The 14,998-nt window shown below is 48.2% G+C and overlaps 1 protein-coding gene across 1 annotated transcript in view; it reads right to left on the reverse strand.

The window, feature by feature from the left end:
* hps4 (HPS4 biogenesis of lysosomal organelles complex 3 subunit 2) overlaps positions 1 to 14,610 on the reverse strand; it is a 33,080-nt gene extending 18,470 nt beyond the window's left edge. Inside the window, 4 exon segments of the mRNA XM_055655396.1 lie at positions 187 to 294; positions 2,698 to 2,841; positions 5,877 to 5,967; positions 14,408 to 14,610. Coding sequence (XP_055511371.1) covers positions 187 to 294; positions 2,698 to 2,841; positions 5,877 to 5,967; positions 14,408 to 14,442 — 378 coding nt within the window. The 5' untranslated portion in view covers positions 14,443 to 14,610.
* Positions 14,611 to 14,998: the final 388 nt, after the last annotated feature.

A 14,998-nucleotide genomic window follows, 5' to 3' on the forward strand; every position in this document is an offset into this window, starting at 1 on the left:
CCGACTACGGGAGCTACCTGTACGGAGTTTGTACGTTTTTTCCCGGTGCTCCAGTGAGTAGGACAGTGCTCGTGTACGGGTGATCGAAGGTCGGCGCGGACTCGATGGGCTGAAGGGCCTCTTTGCGTGCTGCATCTCTAAAGTTGTGTAGACATTTTAAACTGGGTTACGAATTTGAAGCATTACCTTGTATATATGCTGGCTGGCTCCATTGTAAAACGTAAAGACGCCTATAAGATGGTCCAGAGAGTGTTTGCAGCTCACATCGGGAACATCTATTACACATCCAAGAGCCTATTGATGGACCACAGAAGACATATATATATATAGATATTTAATAGTAATTGTAGGAGGGAATTTTGTTTTACTTTTTGCTAGATTGTACCCTGTACTGACTTTACTCAGATAGGCTCCATCACAAAATATAACAGCTTGTAGATCAGTGGTTAGTCTATTGAACGTCGGTTTATTGGTCTTATCAAGGCTCATCGGGAAACAGTCTGTGGAAACCCAAACTGCCTCAACAATTCATAGTACTTACCGCATTTTTATATCCTCATCACACCCAATGGTCACTTGTGGAGCTGAACTAAGCCATCATTAATCAACGTCTTTGTAAAAACCTTCCATCTTTGTCTTTCCCAAGGGTTAACTTTAACCTTACGTTGTTTTGAGAATCTCTCTCCCAAGTATCTAAGAAATAGATACCATCGATGTCACGGAGAGAATCGACCCGGAACGTCGCCCATTCCTTCTCTCCAGAGATACTGCCTGTCTCCGCTGAGTTACTCCAGCATTTTGGGGTCTATCTTAGAAATCAATGTCCCTGCAGAGAGCATTGATGGGGTTCTACTCCTTAAAAGAGCTAATTCGTTAACCTTTGGAAGACTTGCCTGTTAAACACAGTGACAAACAACAAGTTTGCAATAGACAGAACTGCAAAGGACTATCCCCCCCCCCCCCCCCCTCACCCCCAATAGATAAGGAAGCCTGTTTTGCAGCAGAGTGTTTTAGTTTTAGCTATTTTTAATTAAACTGTGCTGGGCACTGACACATCTATTGATCACCTTACGTTGGCCATTTCCCCCCTCATGCTTCTCCAGTTTGTGAGCTCCAAGGATATGCATATTACAACCCAATTTTCAAACATCCCAACAGCAGGAACAATGGAGGAACCAGATTTAGTGGGACGGCCATGAGGATGAGGAGCAGGGATCTGTAATTTTGTAAACGCCCTTTATGGGCGACCCTTTGCATACCTCGGCAAGGTAGGCAAGCAAAGAATTTCACTATGACTTGTCAAATGTGTTGATAAAATACTCTATTCTATTTCTCTTACATAGAAACATAGACAATAGGTGCAAGAGTAGGCCATTCGGCCCTTCGAGCCTGCACCGCCATTCAATATGATCATGGCTGATCATCCAACTCAGTATCCCACACCTGCCTTCTCTCCATACCCCCTGAGTCCTTTAGCCACAAGGGCCACATCTAACTCCCTCTTAAATATAGCCAATGAACTGTGGCCTCAACTACCTTCTGTGGTAGAGAGTTCCACAGATTCACCACTCTCTGTGTGAAAAATGATTTTCTCATCTCGGTCTTAAAAGATTTCCCCCTTATCCTTAAACTGTGACCCCTTGTCCCGGACTTCACCAACATCGGGAACAATCTTCCTGCATCTAGCCTGTCCAACCCCTTAAGGATTTTGTAAGTTTCTATAAGATCCCCCCTCAATCTTCTAAATTCTAGCGAGTACATTCTATTATCTTGTGGCGCCATCTGGTGGTTGAGCCTCTTATAGGTCGAACCCTCGTCAGTGGAGCTGGGTCGGTCAGGTGACTGAGTTTGGCGGGAGTTGTGGGGTGAAGAACGTCACCAGTCCAGGTGTGTGTCCCGCAGTGCGTGTGTCAGCTTGAGCCCTCACTTGACGTGCGTGTGTTTAAACGCTGTATTTGCTAATGAAGATCGTTTTATTCACAACGCGTGGATTGCTACTTCTTAGAAACATAGAAACATAGAAATTAGGTGCAGGAGTAGGCCATTCGGCCCTTCGAGCCTGCACCGCCATTCAATATGATCAAGGCTGATCATCCAACTCAGTATCCCGTACCTGCCTTCTCTCCATACCCCCTGATCCCCTTAGCCACAAGGGCCACATCTAACTCCCTCTTAAATGTAGCTAATGAACTGGCCTCAACTACCTTCTGTGGCAGAGAGTTCCAGAGATCTTTGCCCCCGTTCGGACATGGCTGACCATCCAGGGCGCTATTCCCTATGTGGAGGACGCCTGTGCGTGACTTTGTTTAACGTGGGGAGACTAGTACACAGACAGCCGCCCCACAGTCCTTGACAGATCTGGGTCAGGATCCAATGGCATGGAGTCCAAGACGACCAGAGACCCTTTTCTGCTGCAGCCTTCATCCGCCTTCCCAGCCGTTGTGACGCTCCACTAAGGTCAGCCATCGTCCTCCGCCTGTTCCACCGTTGAGGTCTTGGTTGGATTGGCTTTTTGTCAGAGACCTCTCCCTCGACCTTACCGCCATGGGTGGCCCTACCAGGAGCGTAGATAGCTCCAGACGGCATCGCTCTCAGGATCTCAGGTCCACACAAGCTTCTCCACCACGACACGGTGACAATCCACGGAGAAGATTAATACACTCAATAACCAATGATGCAAAGGAATATTGTACATACCCAAAGGTACTCTCCCGACACTTGGACGGCAAACTTCAGCTTCCGCAAGCGGATTAGCGTGGGCGGACTTCCCGAGATCTCAGTAATACAGCACACCACACCAGCTACTTGTCCGCACAGCAACTCTTGTTGATCAGCGGTGGTCTGCTCGAGAGACGGGAGACAAATTACATTGACGTAACACAGGGCGGCAAGGTGGCGCACCATCCTGACCACGGGTGCTGTCTGTACGGAGTTTGCACGTTCTCCCTATGACCCGCGTGGGTTTCCTCCGGTTGCTCCAGTTTCCTCCCACACTCAAAGATGTACAGGTTTGTAAGTTAATTGGTTCAATTGTAAATTGTCCCCTAGAGTGTAGGATAGTGTTAGTGTGCGGGGATCGCTTGTCGGCACGGACTCGCTGGGCCGAAGGGCCTTTTGCCGTGCTGTAAGTGTTTGACGCCCTTACTAATCAAAAGTCTACCAATCTGCGCTAAAAATACCCAATGACTTGGCCTCCACAGCCGCCTGTCGCAATGAATCCTACAGATTCGCCACCCTCTGACTAAACAAATTCCTCCTCGTCTCCATTCCAAAGGTACGTTCTTTTAATCTGAGGCTGTGGCCTCTGGTTCTGGGCTTTCGTATTACTGGAAACATCTGTTAACGCCCGCCCCCGCGCTGGAATAATAAATGTCAGACACTGGCGCTCATAGTAAAGGCACAACTTTATTATGCTAGCGGGAATGGGAGAGTCACTGCAAGTATGGTTGCACGCTTGCCAGCTCCTCATGCTCCCACTCATGGGCGGAAATCGCTTTTAAAACATAGAAACATAGAAAATAGGTGCAGGAGTAGGCCATTCGGCCCTTCGAGCCTGCACCACCATTCAATATGATCATGGCTGATCATCCAACTCAGTATCCTGTACCTGCCTTCTCTCCATACCCCCTGATCCCTTTAGCCACAAGGACCACATCTAACTCCCTCTTAAATGTAGCCAATGAACTGTGGCCTCAACTACCTTCTGTGGCAGAGAATTCCGCAGATTCATCACTCTCTGTGTGAATTTTTTTTTTCTCACCTCGGTCCTAAAAGATTTCCCCCTTATCCTTAAACATGAGGGGCACACACACACACACAGAGAGGGGGTATCGAGGGAGGAGAGAGAGGGGAGAGAGGAACGATCGCACGTTATAACGTGCCGCAGACCCATTTTGGCCGCCGTTGAACAACCGCCCCCCCATCCACATTGCACCCTTCTTCACGGCGGCCCTGTGATGTCACAATACGAGGGACCTACCCGGTAACAACACTAAGAGCAGCCCCGGGCCACCGTGTTCCCCGACTCGAACCGACTCAACGCCTAACTGATGCACGCTCCCTCCGCCCTGTGCTGAGCTTGCTGTGGGCCGGATAAAATCTCATGGCGGGACAGATGTGGCAAGCGGGCCATAGTTTGGGACCCCCTGATGTACGCGTACGTACGTACACACGCATGATACGGTAGTTACAGTTAGCACTGGTTTAATTGGGAAGAGGGTAGCACGCGCTTCCTTCCGTGGTAGGTGGGAGCACTTAGCGGGGGGTAAAGGGGCCGGAGAACGGAAGTCTAAGTTATGTTTCGACATACAACAAAACATGGGGGGGGGAGGGGGAGAATCGTCCCTCCCCTCTGGAGGAGTGCAGCGTAGGTTCACCAGGTTAATTCCCGGGATGGCGGGACTGTCATATGCTGAGTGAATGGAGCGGCTGGGCTTGTACACTCTGGAGTTTAGAAGGATGAGAGGTCATCTTATTGAAACATATAAGATTATTAAGGGTTTGGACACGCTAGAGGCAGGAAAGATGTTCCCGATGTTGGGGGAGTCCAGAACCAGGGGCCACACACAGTTTAAGAATAAGGGGTAAGCCATTCAGAACGGAGACGAGGAAACACTTTTTCACACAGAGAGTGGTGAGTCTGTGAGTTGTGGAATTCTCTGCCTCAGAGGGCGGTGGAGGCCGGTTCTCTGGATACTTTCAAGAGAGAGCTAGACAGGGCTCTTAAAGATAGCGGAGTCAGGGGAGAAGGCAGGAACGGGGTACTGATTGGGGATGATCAGCCATGATCACATTGAATGGCGGTGCTGGTTCGAAGGGCTGAATGGCCTACTCCTGCACCTATTGTCTATCGTCTCTCAAAACAGGGGACGCGTACACCCCCCCCCTCCCCCTCCCCCTGGGATTTCCGCACACGGTTCCACTGGATCATCTTGTGCACGGGCAGTATATATTTATACAAGATCAATCAATCAATCAACCACGGGTCAGCTTGCAATCACACAATTAGCGTGCAAAATTTTTTATTGTCCCAGTGAATAGCAGAACGACTTGAAATTTAAAACTCTTCCACATAATAATTGGTATCCCTGATGGAACGTATAAATAGTTCAGGTCCACATGTTAATACAATCAAAAACAGCCTTTGCACTTCTGCGAGCTGATCACACAATTGTGTGTTTTTCATTGTCTACCAATTCTAGTTCTAATTGGTATCGGGCAGACGTCCCATCTTAGTCACAACAGCCTTTGCACTTCTGCGAGACCCACCTGTTGTTCATTCACTAGCGATTCTAAATAAGTGAAGCAGACTGGCCGCCCGCAACATGCAATCTGCCACACACGCATTAACTCTTCAGCGCCACATCCACTTGGGCGGCACGGTGGTGCAGCGGTAGAGTTGTTGCCTCGCAAAACGCCAGAGACCCGGGTTCGATCCCGACCACGGGTACTCTCTGCACGGAGTTTGCACGCTCTCCCCGCGTGACCTGCGCGGTTTTTCTCCGAGAACTTCGGTTTTCTCCCCACACTCCAAAGACGTGCAGGTATGTAGTTTAATTGGCTTGGTGTACTTGTAAAATGTCCCTTGGTTGTGTAGGATAGTGTTAGTGTGCGGGCACCGCTGGTCGGAACGGACTCGGTGGGCCGAAGGGCCTGTTTCCGCGCTGTGACTCTAAATTGGACACTCTATGTGCATGGACCTTTAACAAAGCCTTTGACCAAGACCTGTGTGGTAGCATTCTAATACAAATCTCAATAACATAACACACCATACACCGCAATCTGACCGATCAATGCAGTTTGGCGTACTTATGTTAAAAAATAAAAATCCCTTCAAATAATCCTGTTCCACCCAAAATAAGAATAAACGGCCTCACCTGTGAAGGATAAAAATAATAGATGCCGGCCCTTGTTGGATCACCCTCCTCCTTAACCTTCGAAGAATCATAAAGGAAAAAGTAACTGCACCTGAGGGGAAACAGGAAAATGAAAGGAGAAAGGTTAGACAATAGACAATAAGTGCAGGAGTAGGCCAATCGGCCCTTCGAGCCAGCACCGCCATTCAATGTGATCATGGCTGATCATTCACAATCAGTACCCCGTTCCTGCCTTCTACCCATATCCCGTGACTCCACTACCCCTAAGAGCTCTATCTAACTCTCTGTTGAAAGTATCCAGAGAACCGGCCTCCACTGAGGCAGAGAATTCCACAGACTCACAACTCTGTGTGGAAAAGTGTTTCCTCATCTCCGTTCTAAATGGCTCACCCCTTATTCTTAAACTGCGGCCCCTGGTTCTGGACTCCCCCAACACCCGGAACATCTTTCCTACCTCTAGCGTGTCCAAACCCTTAATAATCTTATATGTTTCAATAAGATATCCTCTCACAGTGTTAGCTATGAGGAGGATGCTAGGAGACTGCAAGGTGACTTGGATAGGCTGGGTGAGTGGGCAAATGTTTGGCAGATGCAGTATAATGTGGATACATGTGAGGTTATCCATTTTGGTGGCAAAAACAGGAAAGCAGACTATTATCTAAATGGTGGCCGACTAGGAAAAGGGGAGATGCAGCGAGACCTGGGTGTCATGGTACACCAGTCATTGAAAGTAGGCATGTAGGTGCAGCAGGCAGTGAAGAAAGCGAATGGTATGTTAGCTTTCATAGCAAAAGGATTTGAGTATAGGAGCAGGGAGGTTCTACTGCAGTTGTACAGGGTCTTGGTGAGACCACACCTGGAGTATTGCGTACAGTTTTGGTCTCCAAATCTGAGGAAGGACATTATTGCCATAGAGGGAGTGCAGAGAAGGTTCACCAGACTGATCTTATAGAAACTTATGTTGGGGGGAAGTCCAGGACAAGGGGTCACAGCTTAAGGATAAAGGGGAAATCCTTTAAAAACGAGATGAGAAGAACTTTTTTCACACAGAGAGTGGTGAATCTCTGGAACTCTCTGCCACAGAGGGTAGTCGAGGCCACAGTTCATTGGCTATATTTAAGAGGGAGTTAGATGTGGCCCTTGTGGCTAAGGGGATCAGAGGGTATGGAGAGAAGGCAGGTACGGGATACTGAGTTGGATGATCAGCCATGATCATATTGAATGGCGGTGCAGGCTCGAAGGGCCGAATGGCCTACTCCTGCACCTAATTTCTATGTTTCTATGTTTCTATCCTTCTAAACTCCAGAGTGTACAAGCCCAGCTGCTCCATACTCTCAGCATATGACCGGAAATTAATCTTGTAAACCTACGCTGCACTCCCTCAATAGCAAGAATGTCCTTCCTCAAATTAGTGGACCAAAACTGCACACAATACTCCAGGTGTGGTCTCATTAGGGCTCTGTACAACTGCAGAAGGACCTCTTTGCTCCTATACTCGACTCCTCTTGTTATGAAGTCCAAAGACTAAAGGGGAAGATATAGAGTGCAGAATATAGTTCTCAGCATCGTAACGCATCAGTCCCAGAGACAATGTCTGCATTGTGGTAGAGGTGAATCGGACAGTGCCCGAGGCTGTGGGAGGAATTACATTAGTAAGCATGATATATAAACTATAGCATGGTGGAAGTTATGAAAATCTTTAAAATGTAGCCTTTCGCTCCCTTGCTGAATGCAGCCCTTGATGACTGGGCCAGATTCTAACTCATTCCACAGAATCAAATTCCTTTCTAATCTCACATCCCCTTTCCTCACGCAGTCCATAAATCTTGATCATGAGTTGCTGACCTCAGCTCACGGGGCGCCCAGAATCAGTTTGAATTAAAATTATCACTGTAACAATCCATCCGAATTACACAGCAATAGACAATAGGTGCAGGAGTAGAGGCCATTCGGCCCTTTCGAGCCAGCACCGCCATTCAATGTGATCATTTCGTTGTCTCTGTACTGTACACTGACAATGACAATTAAAATTGAATCTGAATCTGAATCTGATGGCTGACCATCCCCAATCAGTACCCCGTTCCTGCCTTCTCCCCATATCCCCTGACTCCGCTATCTTCAAGAGCCCTATCCAGCTCTCTCTTGGAAGCATCCAGAGAACCGGCCTCCACCGCCCTCTGAGACTGAGTTCTGGAGTAACTCAGCGGGTCAGGCAGCAACTCTGGAGAACATGGGTAGGTGACGTTTCGGGTCGGGAACCTTCTTCAGACTGCGGGGAGAAGAAGGAATGGCTGGGGTGGGACAAGTCTTGGATTTTGCTGGCTGCTTCTCCGAGGCAGCGAGTGAAGTGTAGATGGAGTCAACGGCGGGGAGTCTGGTCTGAGGAAAGGTCCCCACCCAAAATGCCATCTATCTACCTGCTCCAGAGTTGCTGCCTCCATCTTCAATAAGATCCATCTGTCTCCCTAGACATACATAACAACAACTCAATTGAAGCATGTTTGAGTAACTCAGCGGGACAGGCAGCATCTCTGGATGGAAGGAATGGGTGACGTTTCGGGTCGAGACCCAAAGGGTCTCGACCCGAAACGTCACCCATTCCTTCCATTCAGAGACTCTGCCTGTCCCGCTGAGTTACACCAGCATTCTGTGTCTATCTTCGGTGTAAACCAGCATTTGCAGTTCCTTCCTACACAAAACAAGTTCCTCATTCAACTATTCTGCAAGATTACTTGTACAGAAGCAAGCCGGCTTTTGAGAGCAAATATCATTTCATTTTGGGCTCCAGGCGAGGGTGGGTTGGTAACTGGGTCAGCATGTGATAAATCCCATGATTTTATAAGCTGACAAAACAATCCTGGTTTTTTTTTTCAGTAACCAAAGTCAGAACACATCGGAGTCATAGAGTGATACAGTGTGGAAACAGGCCCTTCAGCCCAACCTTCCCACACTGGCCAACGATGTCCCAGCTACGCTAGTCCCACCCAAAGATCCTATAGCGGAGCAGGATAGACCACTCCTGCTAAATGGAACGGGCTGACGTGTAGTATGCAACGGAGCGGAACGTGGGCATTTTTTCCGTCCATTTCAGTAACCGGACCCGACCCGACTCGCAGTGTAATCAACGTTGCAGGGGAACAGTTTGTGTTAATAAATTAAAATTCTGAAAATGAGGAGAAGATTTTTTACCAACTAACTTCGATTTTTAAGAGGATGTTTCCGTAACCGGCTTCCGTCTCCGCGCTAGTATCTTTGCTCCGCTACGAGATCTTTGGTGCGGAGACGGAAGCCAGTTACGGAAATGGGGCCGAAAATCACCCATGAATCTGCCCTTGACCGTACTAGGTCTTTTTCGTCGAGTGGGCTATCTTGCTCCGCTGTAGGATCTTTGGTCCCACCTGCCTGCGTTTGGCCCATATCCCTACAAACCTGTCCTATCCATGTACCTGTCTAAATGCTGGAATAGTCTCAACTACCTCCTCCGGCAGCTCGTTCCATACACCCACCGCCCTTTGTGTGAAAGAGTTGTCCCTCAGATTCCGATTAAATCTTTCCCCCCCTTCACCTTGAACCCATGTCCTCCAGTCCTCGATTCCCCAACTCTGGGCAAGAGACTCAGTGCATCTACCCGATCTATTCCTCTCATGATTTTCCAGTACTGAAAAACTAAAATAAAAACCGAAAGATCGGGAAATATTCCCCGAGTATTTGTGGAGAGAGCAACAGAGGTCGATGACCTTGCATCAGAAGTCACGGTGTCACGGCGGGTAGCGCTGCTGCCTCTCTGCGCCAGAGTCCCGGGTTCGATCCTGACCTCGGGTGCTGTCTGTGTGGAGTTTGCACTTTCCGCCTCAGACCGCGTGGGTTTCCTCCGGGTGCGCCGGTTTCCTCCCACATCCCAAAGACGTGCGGGTTTGTAGGTTAATTGGCCCTCTCTAAAAATCGCTCCCTAGCGTGTAGGGAGCGGATGAGAATGTGACATAACATTGAACTAGTGTGAATGGGTCGGCATGGACACGGAGGGCCGAAGGGCCTCTTTCCGTGCTGCATCTCCAAACGAAACCAAGCAGAGGGTCACAGCCTCAGAATAAAATGACTACCTTTGGAAAGGAGATGAGGAGGTATTTCGTTTAAGAAGGAACTGCAGATGCTGGAAAATCGAAGGTAGACAAGATTTCTGGAGAAACTCACTATCTATGGCATTATCTATGGAGCGAAGGAAATAGGAAACGTTGCCTATCTCCTTCGCTCCATAGATAGAAACTAGCAACATAGAAATTTCTGCAGGAGTTTGCCTATTCTTTGCCCTTCCAGCATCTGCAGTTCCTTCTTAAAATACATGATCATGGCTGCAGGAGGATCCAACTCAGCCTTTCCCGTACCTGCCTTCTCTCCATACCCCATTCATTGAGCCATCATGGCTGATCACATCTAACTCAATAACTCGTGCCTGCCTTCTTCCCATATCCCTTACTCCACTGTGCCCCTAGAGGCCTGTCCCAGATTACGCAACTTGTTTCGGCGACTTGCCTCACCCGTCGGATCATTGCAATCGGAAAATGCTCCCTTGTTGAAATTAAGCTGTGACCCTTGTCCTGGACTTCCTATGGGCGACTCAGGAGACAATCACGGCCGTACATCGACATGTCGCTGTCCAACCCCTGTATTTTCGTGTAAGTTTCGCCCAAAGAGTCGTACCCTGTTCAATCGCCGCTGGATTTTCAAGTGTTGCAAACCTCGGCGACCTGCACCGACCTATGAAAAAGTCGCGTAAGTAGGACATGCCCATAAAGATTTAGTGATAGGTTAAGCAAATCCACAATAATATGCTCTCTCAATTAGCAATCTTGGTTTTGACAATGACGTTCTAATGGAAACATGGAAGTGTTACATTTCCGCTGTAGTGGTGAATATCATCGCATGCTGAGGAGTTTTCTTAGACCTTGTCTCAGTGTAAAAATCCGCCATTCTGCAGAAAGTTTCCCCCCCCAAACATCACCCTCTTTTTTCCCCAGATCCCTTGACTCCACTCCCCTGCTGAGGCCTAAGGTCATAAGTAATAAGACGCAAATTAGGCCATTCGGCCCATCAAGTCGGTACTCCGTCATAGATCATGGCTGATCGCAATAGAAATGCAATAGACAATGTTGCAAATTTCGGCCATTCGGCCCTTCGAGCCAGCACCGTCATTCAATGTGATCATGGCTGATCATCCCCAATTCCTGCGACATTTCTCCCCATAGCCCGTAACTCGTGCTAGTCGCCCAAAGAGCTCTATCTAGCTCTCTTGTCGCCGCTCCTATTTTCATTCTCCTGCCTTCTCCCTACCTAACCCCTGAAACAGTCGCGTACTAGGACAAGAATCTATCTAGGTTTATCTCTGCCTTAAAAGTATCCAATAACTTGCTCTCTCACTGTAGCAATCTTGGTTTGCAATGAATTCCACATGGATTCACCACCCTCTGATTCCGCTGTATTCCTCCTCATCTCCTTCCTGCTGATTGCCACTTTCATTTCACCGTACATCTTGTATGTGGACGTGACAAATAAAGTTGACTTGACGAGTTTCAACCTGATTCACATGCTCCTAAGGTTCGTGGGCGGGGAGGGGAGGAAGCAGGAAGCCAAGATAATGAGACATGAGTTTGCAGGAGGAACGTCTTTTTTTTTAAAACCTTGATCCTAGCAAGCAGAACAGACCCCTCTATCAATTTCAGGTGCTGTTTCGGCTGGTGGGACCACAGGAATGTAGCCCCCATTCCTTGTTGTTATGAAACATCAGGTGGGAAAAGCCCCATTGCTGCCTTCGAAGGTATCAGGGGTTCTGGGGAGAAGCTGCTATCTTTAAGAGCTCTATCTAGCTCTCTTTTGATCCCTCCTAACCCCATTCTCCTGCCTTCTCCCTATAACCCCTGACACAGGTACTAATCAAGAATCTATCTATCCATCTCTGCCTTAAAAGTATCCAATGACTTGGCCTCCACTGTCTTCTGTGGCAATGAATTCCACAGATTCACCACCCTCTGATTCAAGAGATTCCTCCTCATCTCCTTCCTAAAGGCATTGCCACTTTCATTTCACCGTACATCTTGTATGTGTACGTGACAAATAAAGTTGACTTGACGAGTTTCAACCTGATTCACATGCTCCTAAGGTTCGTGGGCGGGGAGGGGAGGAAGCAGGAAGACCAAGATAATGAGACATGAGTTTGCAGGAGGAACGTCTTTTTTTTTAAAACCTTGATCCTAGCAAGCAGAACAGACCCCTCTATCAATTTCAGTTGCTGTTTCGGCTGGTGGGACCACAGGAATGTAGCCCCCATACCTTGTTGTTATGAACCTCAGATGGGAAAAAGCCTGTGTATGCAGATGTTCGAAGGTGTCAGGGGTTCTGGAGAGAAGGCAGGAGAATGGGGTTGAGAGGGAAAGATAGATCAGCCCATGATTGAATGGCAGAGTAGACTTGATGGGCCGAATGGTCTAATTCTGCTCTTGGACCTTATATTACACTCCAAATTACAATTGAGTTTAGTTTAGATAGACAGGTGGGCCCACCGAGTCCGCGCTGGCCAGCAATCCCCGTACACTACTCGCTAGCAACAATTTACAATCATACCAAGAAAATTGGCCTACAAACCTGTACGTCTTTGGAGTGTGGGAGGAATCCGGAGCTCCCGGAGAAAACCCACGCAGGTCACAAGGAGAACGTGCAAACTCCGTACAGACAGCACCCGTAGTCAGGATCGAACCCGGGTCTCTGGCGCTGTAAGACAGTGTCTCTACCGCTGCACCACCATGCCGCCTTTCTGTGGCAATGAATTCCACAGATTCACCACCCTCTGGATAAAGAAATTCCTCCTCGTCTCCACTCTATTTGTCCAGATATCGAACGATACTTGAAGCCTACTTCACTGGTAGAATTAGGCCATTCAGCCCATCGAGTCTACTCCGCCATTTAATCATGGCTGATCGACTGGGTTTGTATTCACTGGAATTTAGAAGGATGAGAGGGTATCTCATTGAAACATATACGATTAACAAGGGATTGGACACGCTAGAGGCAGGAAACATGTTCCCGGTGTTGGGGGAGTCCAGAACCAGGGGCCACAGTTTAAGAATAAGGGGTAGGCCTTAACAATAACAATTCTAACAATAAACATAATACTTCATGAAGAAAGCTATGAGTGTTTAAGAAGGAACTGCAGATGCTGGAAAATCGAAGGTAGACAAAAGTCTGAAGAAGAGTTTCAGCCCGAAACATTGCCTATTTCCTTCGCTCCATAGATGCTGCTGCACCCGCTGAGTTTCTCCAGCACTTTTGTCTACCGAAGAAAGCTCTGAGGCAGTCTGAAGTGGCCTCTTGTGAATGTGGTTCTGTAGTTCCATGAAGAATGGGGAATGAAGAAAGTATTTCCATTATGTAACACAGCTTGCAAAAACCTGGCTATCTAATGCAGTAATCTAAACTACATCAGCATTACATCAAAGATGATGAAATCTTCATTGTGCTATGTGTTTGCATTGGTGACAGAGTCAAGATGAGGGGGAGTCCTGTTGAGACACCGTTTAAACTAGAGATACAGCGTGGAAACAGGCCCTTCGGCCCAACGTGGGCCGTGCCGGCCAGCGCACTAGCACTATCCCGCACGCTAAGGACGGATGAGCTCCTAGCAAGCCAACGGCCGTCCACACTTCAGTAGAAGTTGCGATCACTGTCGTACATATACAGCATTGTAAGGAAGGAATGAGTTCCCAAAACAAACTGTATTGAGAGGGGTGGGGGGGAACTCGTTGGAAACTTACAGAGTAGTGAACGGCCTGGACAGAGTGGATGGGGAGAGAATGCAGAGACTAGTGGGAGAATCTAGGACCAGAGGACACAGAATAAAAGGGCACACCTTTCGTTAGGAGACGTGGAGTAATTTCGTCAGTCAGAGGGTGGTGAATCTGTGGAATTCATTGCCGCAGACGGCTGTGGAGGCCAAGTCAATGGGTATGTTTATGGCGGACTAAAATGCTGGAGAAACTCAGCGGGTGCAGCAGCATCTACGGAGCGAAGGGAATAGGCAACATTTCGGGCCGAAACCCTTCTTCAGTGGAGTTGGTGGAGTTTGATAGATTCTTGATCAGTGCGGGTATCAGGGGTTATGGGGAGAAGGCAGGAGAATGGGGTTGGGAGGGAGAGATAGATCAGCCACGATTGAATGGTGGAGTGGACTCGACGGGCCGAATGGCCTAAAACTGCATCCTATCCCTGATGAACCCTGTGTCAGAAATGTAAAATACTATCCCTTATGAACCCTGAATTAGAATAAGAATTATAGTATAATAAATGAGATGTTATCGCTGATTGGGGAGGGAGGGAGGGAGGGGTATTGTCTCAACATGAAATGTCCACAATTCCTCCCTCTCCTTACAGACGCTGCTCGGCCCGCTGTGGATTGACTTTGCCACTCAATGTGGATGTTCTTTCTGCAAGCCTAAAACACCAGCAGACACACAGACACACACACACACACAGAACAGACTTACCATGATTTCTGGTCTGCGGCGGCCGCGGTGGCCATTTACTCAAAAGTAAACTCCGTAAACCCACAACAGCAGCAAGCAGCAAGGTTAAAAGGCAGGCATCAGACGCGGTGGACTTGCGGGCCAGTGCAATAGCCCGCAGAGAAGCGATGTGCAGGCTAGCGCCCTGGCAGCACGCATTGAGGCTAGCTCGAAACCCATCTCCAAAGATAGCCAGCCAGCGCTCTCTCTATCTCTCTCTCCCCCTGTCAAAACCAAACGAAAACAAACTCTTCCTGATGTAACGTTGTGCATTTCTGCGCCTCCCTCTCTCCCCGCCCCCGAACACACCTCCCGGCTTCAAACATTGGCTGTGGACAACTTCACTTCACCCTGTTGCAACGTGGGAGGGTGGGCGCTGGGTTTGCCCCAAAGATTATAGCTCCTCTAGTATCTTTAGTTTGACCCTTGCTTGTGATTTTTCTCCCCTCTGAGATCCTAGTGATCATAACACAAGTTGCTACAGTACTTAGACTATTAAACACTGCAACCTCCAAATAAGCCCCAAACTACACAGACCATCACTGTTATTATTGCATTATTATTGTTTCTTTG

The sequence above is a fragment of the Leucoraja erinacea genome, chromosome 25, assembly GCF_028641065.1.
Source record: "Leucoraja erinacea ecotype New England chromosome 25, Leri_hhj_1, whole genome shotgun sequence".
Classification (NCBI taxonomy): Eukaryota; Metazoa; Chordata; class Chondrichthyes; order Rajiformes; family Rajidae; genus Leucoraja; species Leucoraja erinaceus.